We start from the raw sequence: 18431 nt of genomic DNA, 5'->3' as shown, positions 1-18431 counted from the left end.
TCTAGTGATGACTACTACGGTTCAGAAGGCACATAACAAAATCAAATAGACAGCTGCCTGAATTCAATAGTCAAATCTTTGTTATTATTGTATTTTTGTTCAGCCAAGCAAAAAATAAAGAAAGAAATGGTATGCCAGATGAATATCAGCTATTATGAGGATTGACTCATGGGATTGACTTTCAAAATACCAGTAGTCAACACAAATCTGCCCTCCATCCCCTCACTACCCGCATATCTGACCAAACATCTCCAAAAAATCAAACCTCGGTTCGAAGTGGAATGGTGAATCTGAGCAGCTATACCATGTGTGTGCATGCATGCGTGCGTGCGTGCGTGTGTGTTGAGTGTGCCTGGCCTGCTAAACAGCATCCCTCCTTTAATGTGTGTTGTGTGTGGCCACTAGAGGTATTGCCAGGCTACAGACATAGCCAGCCAGCCACATAGCCAGCCAGCCAGCCACATAGCCAGCCACCCACAGACATACCTGTCTATTGGGAGTGCTTTCACCACTCCAAAAATGTGCGACACCCACAGCCACAACACCAGAGGGTAGCCGTAGCGCACACAATGATCTGATAACACAAACCCATGAGACAAATATGGGTAAATTCTCCTTCACTGCCACCCAGGTGTGGTCTTGCTTGACTACCTCCCTTAAAACATGCAGCTCGCTGGCATCCTTCAAAACTCCCTGAAAACTCACCTTTCAGGAGGTCAGAGGCGGAGGTAGTTATCACTTCTCCCATAGACAGGCGAGAAGTGAGCACCCCCCTCCCCTTACCTTAGCCCCACCCCCTTGTTTCCCCTATACTGTACATACTGTATAATATTTTTATAACTCTTATATTATTGAATGTTTACCAATTGCTTCCAACGTAAAAAAGACTGTATAAGGTCTTATTTGGGATGTTCCTTTTAGGCAGGGTGTTTAACTGTACTGTACTACATTTGTATTGACTATACTTGTATTGTTTTTTTCTTTTCTAATAAAATAATCAATCAATCAATCAATGAAACTGGAGGAAAGAATATTCAGTGAAATGATTGTTGACAATCTGTTTTGTTTTTAACAGGGATCTGAGTAACAACCAAATCACCACCATAGAGGAGAGAATATGTGACAACCTGTGCAACTTAACCCAAATGTAAGTGAAATGCAGGCTATCTCTCTCTCTGTTCATTTCCCACATCTCATTCCCCCCACACACTGTATGAGATCATTGTTACCCTTTTTTCTTTTAATTAGCAGGCCCTCCTTTCGCGCGCACACATGCATGCACTGGACAATACACACACGTACACATACAGCAGGTGCAGACACACGCACGCACACACGCACACACGCGCGCGCACACACACACACACACACACACACACACACACACACGCGCGGGCGCGCACACGTACACACGCACGCACACACACCAAGCACAAGCACACGTAAAACAATCAATCATGCTTAGCAAGCACATTTCCACATGGTTCGTTCGCCTCCACACCAGCAGCATTAAGCTCTATTTCTGCATGGTGTGGGTTTCAGCGAGTAGTAATTACTCCTTTCATGTGAACGCAGTGTGTTCTCTGTGCACTCTGTAATTGAGTGAAGCAGAGTCATGCAGAAATAGAACCTGAAGAGATGAACAGGGTGCAATCACAGCCAAACTTCTATCTTCTTGCACCTTTTCCCTCCTCTCTTGTGTCAGGGACCCAGTCCCTGATAATGGGAGAGGACCTGTGATGTTCTGCCGTACTTTTTATTTCTGTTTTATCTATTAGTTTGGTCATTAAGGTCCACAGAATAACAGGCCTGCTCTGCCGGAAACATCGCGAAAAAAAGTTATGGCCATTTGTATATTCACTGTCCCATCGACTTCACTATACAGGAAAAGAATACAAAAAATAAATGTGCTTTAAGTAGCATGTGAGGGGTCAAACTAGTCTAGGGGTTCTTCATGATTCTGAGTCCATTGCAAGCATTTGTTTTGCATGAAAAAAAATTCCTTGGGCTAAATTCTGGCCCCCCAAAATTGTAAAAACCCTTTTCACAGTTTTGGGGGGGCCGATATTTTGCCATAGAAATGTTTTTCATGCAAAACAAATGCTTGCAATGGATTCAGAATCATGAAGAACCCCTAGGGGGGGGATTATTTTATACTTTAGCTATTGAAAAATAGCAGATATGCATCTATAGATCTGCTATTTTTGAAAAGTCGTGAAAATGTGTGCAAATCTTAAGCGAACATTTGTAACTAACATTTTGCTTCTGGGTGGTCCCTGGAACTAAATATTTTGAGATGGGGGTTCGTGTTCAAATACATATCATTTTGAGGGTCCCTCACATGAAAAAGTTTGAGCACCGCGACATAGAAACATAGCTTTTTCAAAAAACCTTAGAAGGATTTGAAATATTCAAAGACTTGCACAAATCTGCACTTGTTAAAGCACAACATATTATTTGAGTGACAATTAATCGTCATGTAAAATGTCTCAATCGTGACCTACATACAGTGCCTCCCACCTTTCTACTCTCCCACCCTCCTTCTGTTTCTGCCTTCTCCCCCTCTTCTCTATCATTCCTCTCCTCCCTTCTTCCCCCTCATTGCTTTCTTGTTCGTTCATTCGTCCTTCTGTGCTTCTCTACCTCCCTTCATTGCTCTCCTTTTGACTTATAATCTTCTTCATATTATGACAAATCCATACTGCGTCACTCATCAGCGTCATAGACCAAGAATAGGCAATAATAAGCTGACCATGTGTCGCGGATGTGACACATTGTCAGCTTACCGATCTCCTATTTTCAGAACCGGACGCCATCATACGACAGAATTTAATCAGGCTTTACTCTTTCTCGTCATGGCCTGTATCCTCTCTCATACCTTTCTCTCTCCTCCACACTGGAAGACATACACAGATCCCGCTGTCACAAAAAATACACCACGGTCGCTCACTGTTTGAACTGTTGTTATCAGGCAGCAGGTACAGATCGATTAAGTCAGGGACCAGCAGGTTCAGTAACAGCTTCTATCCCACAGCGGTAGTTACACTAAATGCTGCTAAGAAACGATGATCTGCTTCAATCTGCATAGATGTTTCGTGTGGTGCTGTTTTGGGTTAAGTGCAATAACGGCTGCAATTACACGTTTGTTTTTTGCTGTGCATGATAAACACAATGGGTGCCATAAAATCCTTAAGACGTCCCCAGACGTCTTACCTGGTTGCCATGGTTACCAGGTGAGCAATAAACACTACATTTCCCATCAAAGCTTAGCGGCCGTTCCGACCGGGTGCATTTCCTCATTCAGATCGGCGGCTCAGTGCTCCATTCTCTGCACTGTTTCAAACCCCCATTGACGCTCCGTTGTAAACAGGAACAATGTTATTCAGTCCTGGCTCTTATCAGTTTCGGTGATCAGTTTCACATGTTTGCCCGTCATGCACGCTGATGTTCGCGAGCACAGCGCACACGCACGCGCGCCGTTAAGTTTAATGTATTTAATATTGGTGTCCAATGTGTTAGGAGTTGTGCAATAGGGTTTGTGCAATGATAGGAAGTATGGTTGTGTGTGTGTGTGTGTGTGTGTGTGTGTGTGTGTGTGTGTGTGTGTGTGTGTGTGTGTGTGTGTGTGTGTGTGTGTGTGTGTGTGTGTGTGTGTGTGTGTGTGTGTGTGTGTGTGTGTGTGTGTGTGTGTGTGTGTGTTTTTGTTGTATTGTTTTTAGCTATATTTTATTGATTTGATGCACCGATCGTTTGGCACTTTTAATTTCGTTGTACATGTGACATTTTGTGACAATGACAATAAAGATCTATTCTCTTCTGTTCTGTTCTCTCTGTGCTGTCCTGCAGTGATCTGAGCAGTAACCCCTATGAGTGTGACTGTAAGTTGTTCCGGCTGGTCAGCTGGCTGCAGGAGAAAGGGGTGCGGGTGCGACGGCCAGAGGTCATGCTCTGCCACCACCCACCAGACCTCCGCCACCAGCCGCTGCTCAACGTCAGCCGGCTCACCTGTGGTACGAGGAGCACGCACGCACACACACCCACGCACGCACGCACGCACACACGCCACACACACACACACGCGCGCACACACACACACACACACACACACACACACACACACACACACACACACACACAGACGCAGTGTCCTATATTAACAACCCATTTAGGCCTGAATGCAAATCTGTGTCGCTTTAGATTTGAACCACTTTAACCATTATTTTATGCTTTAACTAGTAGTGATGAGTAGTGGAGAGGACTGCGCCGTTCAATCGAGACTAGTGGTTCTCAACCTATTTAGAGCTATGGACCACTAGCACATTGCAAACAATCCTCAAGGATATATACAGTAGACAACAATATATAGATTTATACTGTATAACAGTGATATTCAACTGGAGGCTTGTGTGCCAAATTTGGCCCCTGTGGCCCTGTAATACATTCCAACTGGAACACATTCCATATTCCGAAAATCTATTTTGGATGGTTGGTTGTACAGGATGAAACCTTTTTATGCTTTCCATAACCGTTAACCAAAACTCTTTACATGTTGCCTGCTGTCCAGTGTTTTGTGCCGAAAGTAGTACAAAAGTATGTCCATTGCACAGTAGGCCTATAGGTAGGCTACTATATAGGACCATACTGGCTGCTTCATACATTTTGATGTTTGAGAAGATAATGTCTATGCCAGACCTTATTAGTGCACATGCTTTGAGAAAATAGGAGGTATGCATTTCAGTGTGTTGTGTGTGCGGGTTCCTGGAACGAAAGCGTCTTTGTAAGAAGAGTAGTTGGGCAGGATGACATGTGCTTCACTACTCACAGTGTTTCTACGATTGTATGGATGAAGGGCACAGGCTTACACTAAAGAATGCTGGATATCCGAAACGTCTGTTTCTAAGAATTTCTTATACACGAATGAGAGCATCATGACATTGCGGTGTAAAAACTAATGGATGAGATGGAGAATTCTTTCTTTGGTGTGAAGGACCAAAAAAGAATACAAAAGGAGGGAGATGGAATGGATGAACTGCACTCAAAACTCTTGTTGTGCTCACTGAAAATGTAGCGAATTCAGCAATGCAACTTTTCTCAAGCTACCCTACCCTGACCGAAAGCAATTCTGACTATCTAGGCTCAAGCTATTTGGACATGTAAGCTAGATACACTGGAAAAGTTTTGGAATTGATCAAGGGTCCTGGAAGGTCCTGGGAAAAATAGCTATGCATTGTTTTTGGTTATTGATTTTGTTTACTGCCACCATAAATCGACTTTGAGGGTTCCCTGGCACGACATTCTTACCTTTTGACGTTGGCACGTGCGTGTCCATCGTGCACGGTCCTCATGCACGCCACGGTCCGTTCGCAGCATGCACACTTTATTTTTGCTACACTGCCTGTCTCTGGGCATTGCACATAGTAGTAAGTGACTCGTTATTGTGCTGAATTATTGTTATATAGTCCTGGAAATTGGGTTGAATATACTGGAAATTCATTGGTAAAAATGTGTGGGAACCGTGTCTGTCTATATTCTTAATACTTTTACTAAGAATTAATATTTTATATAAGACATTATGTTTTTATTGTGTGGCTTTCAAGTACTTTATAAATGATTGTACCTGTATAACTCTCTCTCTCCCTCCCCTCAGGTCTGAACTACGCAGCCTGCCTGGAGGACAGCAGCAGCGGGGGAGGGGGGGAGCTGGTCATCTTCTCCTCCTCCACGCCGGGGAACTTCTCGCGGGAGCAGTGCAACAGCGTGTGCTTCGCCGCCTCGCACCGCTACGGCGGCCTGGGGGAGCGCCGCGAGTGCCTCTGCAGCACCAACTCCGAGCCCAACTTCATCAGCGAGGCGGCCTGCTCGGCCGCCTGCACCCACCCCCACGTCATGAAGGTAGGACGGAGCCAACGGTTGGGCCCCTCACAATGAATTACATCAGGGGTGTTTAACGTTTTCAGGACAGGGAGCCCTTAGTCGAGAGAGAGATGAAGCAGGGGCCCCCCACAACCCATAGATGCGAGGCGTTGTGAGCTGCGAGGCGTTGTGAGCTTGTAGATCTGCTATTTTTGGCTAAAGTTCTCAGAATATGGACGCTAGGGTTCAAGTGATTAATGTAAAAAAGGAGGAAAAAAAGCTTCTATCATATAAAGATTTGGAGGACCCACTGTAGTAATTCTGAGGACTGCAATCTCTGTGTTCATGTCAAGGTGCGGGTTTGTTCTTTTGTGTTGAAATATAATGTATCGTGATGCGTCTCGTGTCGTTGTTAAAATATATCGTTACACCCCTATTAATGAATAAAATATTGCTCCAATTCGACACTGGTTTTTGGTTGATTTCGGTGATGTCACGATTCAACACGGTCCCGGACCCCGTGTTGAAGACCCTTGAATTACATAATTGCCTGTTATAATCGCATGGCTGGCATAGCCGTCTGGGCACCTATAGGCTGTTAATCCTGATGACCTTTGCTGCGTGTCACACCCCCCCCCATCTCTCTCCCAATTTCCTGTCAGTCTACTGTATCAATAAAGACAGAAAAAGCCCATAACATATATATAGAAGGGAAAAAGGTGTGTGTGTGTGTGTGTGCAATAGGCCAGATCAGAATGTCTGTAAACAAACGTTTAAAGTGGTATTTCCTGGTAGAAAGTCTAAACTATATAAAATCAAGTGTCCAGAACATTTCCTATTATATGTGTAGTTTGTCAACCTGTGGATATTTTGAACAAAATAATATTTCTAACAACCAATAACAAAACTGTGTGCCTGTTCCTCCAGAAATAAGGTTAATGAATAGGGGTGTAACGATATAGTAACGAAAAATCTATTTTAATTTGCAATGATTTACTATATCGATATGCAAAAGCATGTATTGTACCGTTTTTTATTGTACCGTTTTGGCTTTGTATCGTACCGGTATCGTTTTACAATGCAGAAAATCGGTATCGAATCATTTTGATTGTACAATTGTGTAATTGATTGTATGGAAACTAAGTATTTGTGGCTTGTATTTAGCAAATTTAAGAAGGCAAATTAAAAAGAGGGGATTAATTACTTTTCCATTCTATTTAGCTACTCTTTGTCTATCGATAAATGTGTGTAATCTCTGTGTTCATGTCAAGGTGCGGATTTGTCCATATGTGTTGAAATATAATGTCTATATTTTCTAGAGAATCACAGTGTTTACTTATTTATATCCATGATAACAGATTTTTTCCCTTAAAAACATACACTATTGACATGTTTCACACATATTTAATTTCTTTGCTAAATAGTTACTATATCGATTTTGAATCATTGAATCGTATCGTATCGTATCGCCATGAATGAACCAATATCGTATCGTATCGTCAACCAGGTATCGTGACGTGTCTCGTATCGTTGTTAAAATATATCGTTACACCCCTATTAATGAATACAATATTGCTCCAATGCGACACTGGTTTTTGGGTGATGTCACGATGATTTTGGTCTACACAATTCCACTTCCTCCTCATAATCTATCCTCCTCCCTCTGATTGGTGGAAACAGGATTGCGGGTGGACAGTGGCCCCTGACGTGTTTGAGGTGGACTTCTCCGTGTCGCTGAAGCGCCTCCCACTCCTAAGCGTCCACGACCCGGCCCGTCTCGCCGCCTCTTCCTCTGTCACGCCGGTAACGCTGTCCTGGGACTTCGGTGACCTTTCGTCGCGCGTCAACACCACAGAGACGGAAGACACCACCGCAACACACAAGTATGGCGTCCCCGGGGTATACACCGTCAGCGTCACCGCCTGGGCTGGGAACAAGGAGGTGAGAGATATCATTTTTACTATTCATTTACTATCATTTACTATTTACCCATTTCGAAAAAAAATCTGTGTCACTTTAGATTTGAACCTTTTTAACCAATATTTTTATGCTTTAACTATTGAAAAATAGCAGATATACAAGCTCACATCGCGGCACCGAGTGCCGCGCTGCGAGCTTGTAGATCTGCTATTTTTGAAAAATCGTCAACATTTTGTGCAAGCCTTTGAATATTTTTGACCCGATTCTATAAATGGCTTCTAAATCCTTCCTCTAAATCAGTGGTTCTCAAACTTTTTCATGTCAAGGACCCCCAAAATGACATGTATCTGGCTGCGGACCCCCATCTCATAATATGAAGCAAATATTTTAGTTACTTTTACAAAGATATATTCAAATACTTGAATATTTCAAGATTTTTCAAAAATAGCAGATCTACAAGCTCGCAGCGTGGCACTCAGTGCCGCGATGTGAGCTTGTACAGTATATCTGCTATTTTTCAATGGTTAAAACATTAAATAATTCTAGGCCTAAATGGGTTACAGTGGTTCACACAAAGTGGGGTCTGGGGACCCCCAGGGGTCCTTGAGGGGGTTCCAGGGGGTCCCCAGCTAAATGAGATAGTATAGCATCAAAAAGAGTTTAACCACTTTAGCCCTATATGCATTTTCTATTTTCAAGAAATCAAAAACCAAAAAAAGGAAACATTATAATGTTAACACAAATGTTTTCTTGTCCCTGGCACAACATATTTTCGGGTTGGTGGTCCTTGGCCAGATACCTTATTACTTTGGGGGTCCTTGACATGAAAAAGTTGGAGAAGCACACTACTAATGCACAGGATAGGTTAACAAAATGAAAACAACACAGCTTTATTGCTCACAGCTATGTGTTTTTCTGTGTTTGTGTTTTGTGTGTGTGTGTGTGTGTGTGTGTGTGTGTGTGTGTGTGTGTGTGTGTGTGTGTGTGTGTGTGTGTGTGTGTGTGTGTGCGTGCGCGTGCGCGTGTGTGTGTGCGTGGGTGCAGGCGTCTGTGCGAGGGGAGGTGACAGTTGCCATGCCGCCCAAACTGGAGCTAAACTGTCCTACTCTGGCGGTAGCCAATCAGAGCCTATTATTGAATGTGTCCAGCTGGGGATCCGTGGGCGTGGCTGTGGACTGGACCATCACCAAGGAAGGAGTCCAGACTGCTAAAGGTACGCCTGGCATATCAACATCAATACATGGCATTGTCTTAAGGGCCATTTATAGTTACGTATGGTTGATTTTGTGTACGTTTTGGGTGAGGGATTACGTACAGTAATTCCGTCGACATACATAGTTCCTCCTATACGTTATGTCCGTGCCGAGCGCTCTCCGTTGGGCCGCGCGCCACATATTGTGCCTCGCAGCACAGAACAGAATAGCTAACAAAAGCGAAGCAGCCAAAATATGTAGAACCACAGAATTTCTTGACCCAACGACGTGATGTTATAAGTGGTAACAGTCTGGACTGCAGGTTCTGCTGTCTGTCAGCAAAGTTGCTTCGCGGATTCGCGGTAAATGTAAAACTATGCAAGGGTACAGATTTAACCACATATGGATCAGGACCCGTCCCGGAGTGATTATAACAAAACACACCCGCATATAATTCCCAAGTATATGATGAGCCGCTGAGCTAATTTATCAGCTCTTCTTGTGTGCCTCTTCTTGTTGGCAGCTGTCGGAGGATAGGCGGTGTGTGTGTGACTGTGTGATAGTGTGTGTGTGTGTGCGCGTGTGTGTGTGTGTGTGTGTGTGTGTGTGTGTGTGTGTGTGTGTGTGTGTGTGTGTGTGTGTGTGTGTCAAGCCGTCCTGTTGCGACGTTACTTTTTTTTACCGTTTCTTGATACAATATATTTCTCATTGGGTCATACAGTTTGAGAACCGCTGTCATAGAGCAGAGGAAAAGTAATTTTCCTCACTACTGCGTGTCTGCGCCTACGATTGACAACGGTGGCCGTGGGTACTTCTTGCTACGGATACATCTTCAGTCCGTTCAGTCCGTCCAGTTTGGTGCTGTCCGTAAAGGTCCGTATACGGAGATAAATCATCCGGAGTGTTACGTACTGGGAGTCAAACCGGACCAAACGGAGTAAAGTTCTCTCACCCTCCGGCATGGGAGTAAAACCAACTCCACATTGAGGATAATGCTGGAATATGGAAGACAAGAAAGTTCTCAGGTGTGTGTGTGTGTGTGTGTGTGTGTGTGTGTGTGTGTGTGTGTGCGTGTGTGTGTGCGTGTGCGTGTGCGTGATACGATTTATTTTATTGGCCAATCAGTTTTTCACACATTTGAATTAAAGGAATGGAAGTGGGTTTCTGGCTAAAGGTCAAAGCCTGTCATACCTCACCGCTTGAGAGAACTTTAATCACCTTGTTCTCTGCACTTCCCCTTGTCTTCATGTTTCATCGTCTGTACTTGTCTGACACCCAGAGAACAAAATGAACACCAGCCGAGACCGTAGATTTCTTCTCTGGCTGGTGATGAATAGGCTCTAGGCACAGCACGCCATATTGGAAAGAAATGGGCCTGTGTTACCAATGATACTTATGAAGGATCTGTTCCATTCTGGTCAAACTAAGGCCCCATATAGGCTACGCGAAGACGACACACCAAGTCATTTCCAAAACGTTCACTGTACAGATGGCATTGTCTCAAGAAATGCAAGTGTCTACATCAGGGGTGGGCAACTTTGATGATGGCGAGGGCCACTATATTTCCACCTTCACTCCAGAGGGCCACATTGCATATTGCTACGTCCTACTTTGTTATTCTAGTATCTCATACAAAAGAAGCAAAAATAGCCGATCTACAAGCTCAAAACACATCGCGCTGCGATGCGTTTTGAGCTTGTAGATCGTCTATTTTTGCTTCTTTTGAATTGGAATCCTGACTTATTTTTTGTTATTCTTTAATTGGAATCCTGAAATGTAACATTTGTATTTAATTTCAAACGCATTTAGTTATAGTCATGTTAACTTTATGTACCTAAATACAAATACATTGGAAATAAAAAATAAATTTTAATACTACTATACTAGACATTAACCTACTAATATAGACTGATGGAATTAAAGCAGGTCATGTTTGGAATTGTAACAGCTGAAATCAATAATATATCGGTATTCCAGTATTAACATGCAGGCCGCATTAAGTGAAGGTGGGGGCCGCATGTAGCCCCGGGCCGCCAGTTGCCCATGTATGGTCTACATCAGGGGTCTTCAACAGGGGGTCTGGGACCCCTAGGGGGTCCTCAGAGTTACTACAGGGGGGCCACCAAATCTTTCTGTGATAGGATCTTTTTTTTTTTCTTTCTTTTTTTTTTATTCAAAACTTGAATCCTCGCATCCCATATCTGAGGAGAACTTTAGACAAAAATAGCAGATCTACACGCTTGTTCAGCTATATTTTTTGCAAATAGGTTTGGTGTAGTGGTAAAAGAGAGCAGACCAAGTACAGACTGAAAGGTCAAGTTTACTAAGTATCGACGATTTAAGTGGCTAAATATCTGAAACACAAATCCAACTGATGTGCTGTCGAACAAGTTGATGAAAATCTGCATAAGGCATTTATAGAATATGTAGAGGGGGTCCCTCCCTCATCTCTCTCTCAGTTAAGGGGTCCTTGGCCTGAAAACGTTGAAGATCCCTGGTCTACATGAATCCACTGAGAACACAACAAAACCACTGAAAATGCTGTAGTACATATGCCCGGCCTGTGAGTGAGTGGCACTGTGAAACTGCCACAAAGCACCAAAAAGAGAGAAGAACAGAGCAATGTTCTTTTTATTTTTTTGCCTTTCTTTTTATCATGTCCACTTGTTGGCTGTGGGACGGAGGGAGGAGTACAGTTTGCTGTAAAAGCTCTATGGCATTCAGTAGCGGGTTAGGGAGAGGTTGTGCTGCAACGTCATAGCTTCAGGAATTATGCGTATTCGGCTGTACACACAGAGAGGCGACAAAGATTCACACAAAGATTTGGAGGACCCCCTGTAGTAACTCTGAGGACCCCCTAGGGGTCCCGGACCCCCTGTTGAAGACCCCTGGGCTACACAATTAATGATTCAAATAAATACTATTTCTGTCCATAACTTGTCTTGGGTTAGGGTTAGCTACGCGCTTGACCTGAAGGAAGTTAGGAAGTGGTCCAATTTCTTTCCAATATGTGCTGCTGTGCATAGAACCTAATACGGAGACTAATCACCCACTCTGTCTGGTAAAAAGACAATGAATTAGGAGCCAAATTGTTATAAATTGGCTTCTGTTGTCTGTTAATGATTCTGCCTAAAGTGATACCTCTTAGTCTTACTTATCACTTTTGGCCGGTAAAAGATATGTCTGTCTGGTAGTTTATATAATCTACCAGCCGCTTTGGGTAATAAGCCAAAAAACGTTATCAGCTTTCCCCTTCTTCATTTATCTTCTCCCAAATCTCCCCTGTTCTCTTTTTTCCAGCTTCTTTTTCATCGACTTCTCCCCCATTCCACTTAATCTCTAAGTTCAGCTGCTCTGTCTGCCCTCTACGCCTGTTATTCTCTCTTTTAAATTTCAGAAACTGGTTTGTTGTGTGGAGCCAATTGTAGGAACATCTTGCTGTTGTCATGACTACTGAACATTATGTAGACAGCTGGAGAGCAACATTCAGGAAGAAGTCCTGTTTACTGTATTCATATTTTGTGCACATTGGTAAATATAAACATAAACCCCATCGGGCCATGAGCCAGTATTCAGAACACCGGATATAAACATAGCAGCTTGTCATCCCAATATAGGCTTTGTTGATTGTGACCGTAGGTCGCAGTTAACTATGAAATGTCTATAGTCTATAGCTAGTTGTGACATCACATTGTTGTGACATCTTCACATTGTGACATTGTGACATCACGTTGTTGTGACATCACCTCATCAAAGATCAAACCCTGGATATCCACGATCATCCTGGATCATCACCTAGATCTCCATACTGGTATATGGAGCTGACCTCTACATCTGATTCCCAGATGATGCCTTGTTAGGGCAACCACACTAATACAATCCCTTTTTTAGAATAATTGCACATTTTAAACTGTGAATTTGAACGGCCTCATAATTCCGCAGTGCACCCTCAATGTTTTGAACATGAAATAATGGGAGTGTGTCTATAGGGCTGTCACAATTATTACATAATCGTCTAATGGTAAATCTTATTTCGTGTATCATCGTCCTTGATGATTGGTTGAAGACATTTTATTTCACAAGAGTTATAGTTATTTGACATAATCGCGAATCGTTTACGTGCTGAAAAATATATGTTCAAACATTTAAAAAGTAGTGGAAATAGCAGATCTGCAAGCTCACAACACGTCGTGATGCGACGCGTTGTGAGCTTGTAGATCGTCTATTTCCACTATCAATGTTCTTTTTAAATTGTAAAGTTATCAAATATGTCCTTAATTTCTTTGTATATTTGTATATGTGTCATAATTGCCAGGTGCAACTTCAAAGCCTAAAAGCCAAACAGAAATGTAATTGTCAACGACAAAAAACACAATTAAATCCTTCATCGCAATTATTTGGGTGACAATTAACCGTCATGTCATAATGTCATAATGGTGACAGCCCATAATGTGTCTGTCCCCATGGCAGCGTCTCCGTACTGTCCCAGTGAGGGTGTGAGGGACCCGGAGTATTCCCGCTGCTTCCAGATCGTTCCGGGGGAGTTTGGCTGGAGAGAGGCTCGGCGCCAGTGTTCGCAGCGCGGTGGGGACCTGGCAACGGTCAGGACAGACGCGCTTCGGAACCTGCTGGCAAGCCACGTCACACAGTGAGTGTGTTTATGTGTTTTAGAGGGGGCATGCGCGCGCGTGTATGTGCACGTGTTTGTGCTGATCAGGCCGCGTGGTGCGTGCGTGTGTTTGTCTTGTGAGTAAGCTGCTGCACTTCTAGTTTAACAAGAATATTTACCATCTTTGGACAGCATCTTCTTGCACAGCAAAGTCCTCAGTGTTTATTTGACTCTCCATCATTGCTCAATAGACACTAATAGCTGGGGCACAGCTAACTCACTGGTCTATGCTACCACTAAGCAAGCATTAGTCCGTCCTAACACTGATAACAAAATAAGTAATAGACAACTTACTAGGGGTGGGTATTGCCAGCAATCTCACGATAGATATGTATCACGATACAGAGGCCACGATACGATATATATCGATATATACGTTGACGTGTTAAAAACACAAAAGAAATATGTACATTTTACAATTGCAAAATAATTGCAAATTTACTTTTTGTTTACTTAGTTAATATCACATTTCTGATGAAGCTGAATCAAGAATAGGCCTATTTAATTAAGGCTAAATTATTAGGAAAAGAGAGAGGATTTGTGCCTATACAGTAGCTGCTCCACTGGTCTGTGTTGCCAAATCTGTTTATTATAAGTAGATCTTCTTTCTGTAAAGTAGACTGTAAACATTGGGGGTCCTTGATCTTGGCATGAAAATGGTTGATAACCACTGTTCTAAAACAATATTAGACAATAAAGTTTGACTGACATGCCCTAGTTGCTTATTTTGGGCTTATTTTTATAGACCTGGTTGCTTGTTTCCCTCACAAAAGAGAAACTGGCAACAACCCCACTGGCTGGCTAGCGTAGCTGTCTCGGCTGCGTCTCTGTTTGTGTTCAGTTCTGTGACACTGATGATGATGAGCCGTGCTCCTTCACTGGGACGGTGGATAGGCTACAGAACTTCTGTTCAGTAAGACGCAACCGTGATTTAGCTTGTGTGTTTAAAACGACACGTCTAGACGCAGTTGTTTACAATGCGATGCAAATGCCAGCGTTTTTTTGGATGTCTTCAATTCCCGACTCCCTGGTTTTCACATATCTGAAATGCTTCCATTCTTTAGCTTTTAACTGGCGGTGGATAAACCTTTTCCTCCTCCTTCCATGTTGCTTGCTGCGTCAGTCACCAGCTGTGGGTGCTGTGTGTGTTGTAACCCGCAGGATTCACGCCGTATCGAATCTATCGATAGAGCAACCTCTGTATCGATTCACATATCGCCGGGAGTTAAATCGATTAATCGAACCCACCTCTACAACTTACCCACCCACACTATTGTAAAAAATAATATTAAAACCAGCAATTGTGGTACATTCCAATTACAGTCATTACTGTGACTTCAGTTCCTGGGAGTGTGTATTATCATGAATTGATATGAACGAAATAAAAAGAAAATAAACTAAAATAAAAATAAAACAGTTCACAGGAGTAATGTAGCAGTCTAGTGGCTGCTACATTACAAACAGTTCACAGGAGTATGTAGCAGTCTAGTGGCTGCTACATTACAAACATATTATTTTCGCAGCATTTTACAACCTGTTTACTGCAGAGACAGCCAAATATGTAAAGTCGGCCTGGCCGATGTCGTGACATGCAGAAATACAAAACAGATGTGTAGATTTGATTCGCCCTGCGATCTAAAAATATACTGGATGGGAATCCAAAGGAGGTTGAGTGCGTATCCTACTAGAATGGTTCTTCCTACCGTATGTCAGTGGTTCTCAAACTTTTTCATATCAAGGACCCCCAAAATTGACACTTATTAGCCCACGGACCCCAATTAGGAAAGATATGCCAAGGACCCCTGTAAAATAAGTTTTTTACCCCAATTAATAAATGATATACAATTTATTGTAAAATCAATGTTAATTTAACTGAGAGTTCCATTTGTACACCCCCTGAGTTACAGACCCATAAGGGTCCATTTGGTTAATAACTATCATTTAGCTGGGGACCCCCTGGAACTCCTTCAAGGACCTCTGGGGGTCCCCGGACCCCACTTTGATAACCCCTCACTTCTCTAAAGGCCTGTTTGATTCAAACATAGCAGATGATAATCTACAAGCTTTCAACGTGTCGCTTGGCGACGCGCTGAGTGCTTGTACGTAGAGCTAATATTTTCCCTAGTCTAGAAATGGGACATATGGAGGCATAGAGAGAAGAGGGACGGATGGGGGGGACATATCGTCAATGTCGGGCAGAAACCTTGTATCTCCAAGTTTCAAATTTGTAATTTTTTTTCACCAAGTAAAGCCCTGCTTCATCACACAAGGCCATCGCACAAAAGTAGTGAAAACAGGTAATCTACAAGCAGACATTGCGAGGCGTTGTGTGCTTGTAGATCGGCTGTTTTCACTAGTTTAAATCATTTTAAAAATGATAAATACAAAACAAACGGTTTTGGACATACAAGGTTTCCACCCGACAATGACGATATGGAGGCATAGAGAGGAGGTGTCGATGGATCTCGCAGCATCCCTGATCGATGAGGCTCAGCTCAACAAATCAACCCAATCTCTCTCGCTGTGTATCCATCCGGAAGGATGGTTCTGATTCTGTGCCGTACAGTTTCTTGCTTTTCAGATTCAAGGCTGCGTGCATTTGAAAGCTGCAGCAAGCAAAGAAATATTCACACAATGGACATAAAGAATATTCATTGTTCATACGCTAAGTATTAATACAGTTGGCACTAGTGGTTTGACTCAAACCCCCCCCCCCCCCCCCCCTCTCTCTCTCTCTCTCTCTGGATGTGTTTATGTCGTTCTTAATCTTGTCCTCTAGTTACCTTGCTTTTTCTTCGTATTTTCTTTCCCTGCAGAGCTCCTGTCGCTGCAAGCCAAAAGAGCGACCACAGCCTAGCTTGCTCTACAGCAGACTGTCACAGTGTGGTGTGTGCTTTATAGATTACAACGCAAAACCAAGACCCAACCCCACATATACCTCCCGGGTAGCTCCCTCTTTCTCTCTCTCCCTCATTCTATATGCCGCTGTATCTTGTCCGCGCTGTGTGCACGGTGATAAGCTGTGGTATCCCAGCAAGCACGGTCAGGACCTGGACCAATCAGTGACGTCTCGATTGGGGCCAGATCACAGCCCATATGGGGATGATCTTGAGGTCATTACCAGGACGTCATATGGACTTTTTTGTTTGACAGGATTATTGTTATTGTTTGTAATGTTAGAGTAACTTTAGCTATTGAAAAATAGCAGATATACAAGCTCACAGCGCGGCACCGAGTGCCGCGCTGCGAGCTTGTAGATCTGCTATTTTTGAAAAGTCGTGAAAATGTGCGCAAATCTTTGAATATATGTATTTTTTAAGTGAACATTTGTAACTCAAATTTTGCTTCTGGGGGGTCCCTGGAACTAAATATTTTGAGATGGGGGGGGGGGGGGTCCTTCACATGAAAAGGTTTGAGCATCACTGACATGGAAACATAGGTTTCTTGGCACACATTTTCACGGTTTTAAAAAAATAGCAGATCTACAAGCTCGCGGCGCGGCACTCGGTGCCGCGCTGTGAGCTTGTATATCTGCTATTTTTCAATAGTTAACATTCATGGGGGGCCCGCGGTGAATCCTTGTACCCAGGGCCCAGAATTTGGTGTGACGCCCCTGGGGATAAGGCATGTTGTCTGTGCTGTTAGGGGTCTCTTCAGGCCCGACGGGGGTCACAGAACACACATCTGTAAAAGCACAGCTGTACTGCGACCTCAACACCCTGGAAGGAGGAGTCCATAGTTCACGGTGTTTGTCTGTGTTGTTGTGCCTGAGCAGGGGCGTGCAGAGAATGTTAGAGAAGCAGGGGCTGAAATGTCTAAAAGGGCCTTTTGGTGAAAATATCGAAAATAGCAGACCTCGGCTGTTTTCGGTACTTGATACCACACTGAACCAAGCATAATCAAGTGATCATACTGGAGATGTGGCGTCGCGGCATGGATTTCTACACAGTGAGGGCAATTCTTTCAACACATTCTGGAGAGTTTGGACAAGGCAATTCTCTTGAATGCTGCCTTCAGGCATGGGAAGAGGGGCATTTGCATTTCTTTCACCATAGGAAAAACTCTGTTCATGGATCTGGAGAGGGCACTTTTTTACAGACGGATAAAAGGGTAGGGGCTCAAGCCCCCTTTGATGTCTATGTGTGCACGTGCCTGTGCCTGAGTATGTGTGTGCGTGCGCATGTGTGTGTGTTTCCTGTCCCACACCCATCATTAAATCGAGGGCAGAGGCCCTGATCTTGGAGACCAAAGAGAGTGAGTGAAGTAAAAAAAAGAAAAAGGTGGGAGCAACAGCCAGCGCTCCCCTTCTCTCCCCCCTTAACCTGCTACAGATGAGGCATCGTCACCTCCTCCCTCTCTCCTCACCGCCACCTCCGCAGTCTTACATAAGGACCTTCCTTTTTTATTGCTTTTTGGGGGTTATTTTGCACTTACCCTTTTCTCTGTGTGTGTGTGTGTGTGTGTGTGTGTGTGTGTATGTGTGTGTGTGTCTCTCTCTCTCTCTCTCTCTCTCTCTCTCTCTCTCTCTCTCTCTCTCTCTCTCTCTCTCTCTCTCTCTCTCTCTCTCTCTCTCTCTCTCCCTCCTTCGGCTCTCATACTTTTTTCGGGACCCTTTCACAGATTTATTTTTCACAGAGACTGAGAATTTCTCTGTGCCGCATGACACTAACGAGACGGAGACAGAACCATTTTGCGCGCGGGTAAATAACGAATATCCTCCCCGTCTGGGAACCGAGCAAAGCCTGGGCCCCGCCAAACGTTCCTCTAGAATGACTGAGGGTTGTCAGTTATGCTCG

The 18431-nt window shown here is 43.6% G+C and overlaps 1 protein-coding gene across 1 annotated transcript in view; it reads left to right on the top strand.

Annotated features, from left to right (window-relative positions):
• The window catches only part of pkd1a (polycystic kidney disease 1a), a gene marked incomplete at its 5' end in the record, with an annotated part of 160009 nt that overhangs the window by 31909 nt on the left and 109669 nt on the right, over positions 1-18431 (top strand). The window contains 6 exons of the mRNA XM_080722718.1: positions 1076-1147; positions 3847-4010; positions 5648-5892; positions 7534-7794; positions 8818-8986; positions 13437-13614. Of these exons, the coding sequence (XP_080578844.1) occupies positions 1076-1147; positions 3847-4010; positions 5648-5892; positions 7534-7794; positions 8818-8986; positions 13437-13614 (1089 nt within the window). The remainder of the gene's footprint in view (positions 1-1075; positions 1148-3846; positions 4011-5647; positions 5893-7533; positions 7795-8817; positions 8987-13436; positions 13615-18431) is intronic.

The sequence above is a fragment of the Nannobrachium achirus genome, assembly GCF_963921795.1.
Source record: "Nannobrachium achirus genome assembly, chromosome: 3".
Classification (NCBI taxonomy): Eukaryota; Metazoa; Chordata; class Actinopteri; order Myctophiformes; family Myctophidae; genus Nannobrachium; species Nannobrachium achirus.
Note: the sequence above shows the minus strand (reverse complement) of the source record. Positions and strands in the feature narration are given on the sequence as shown.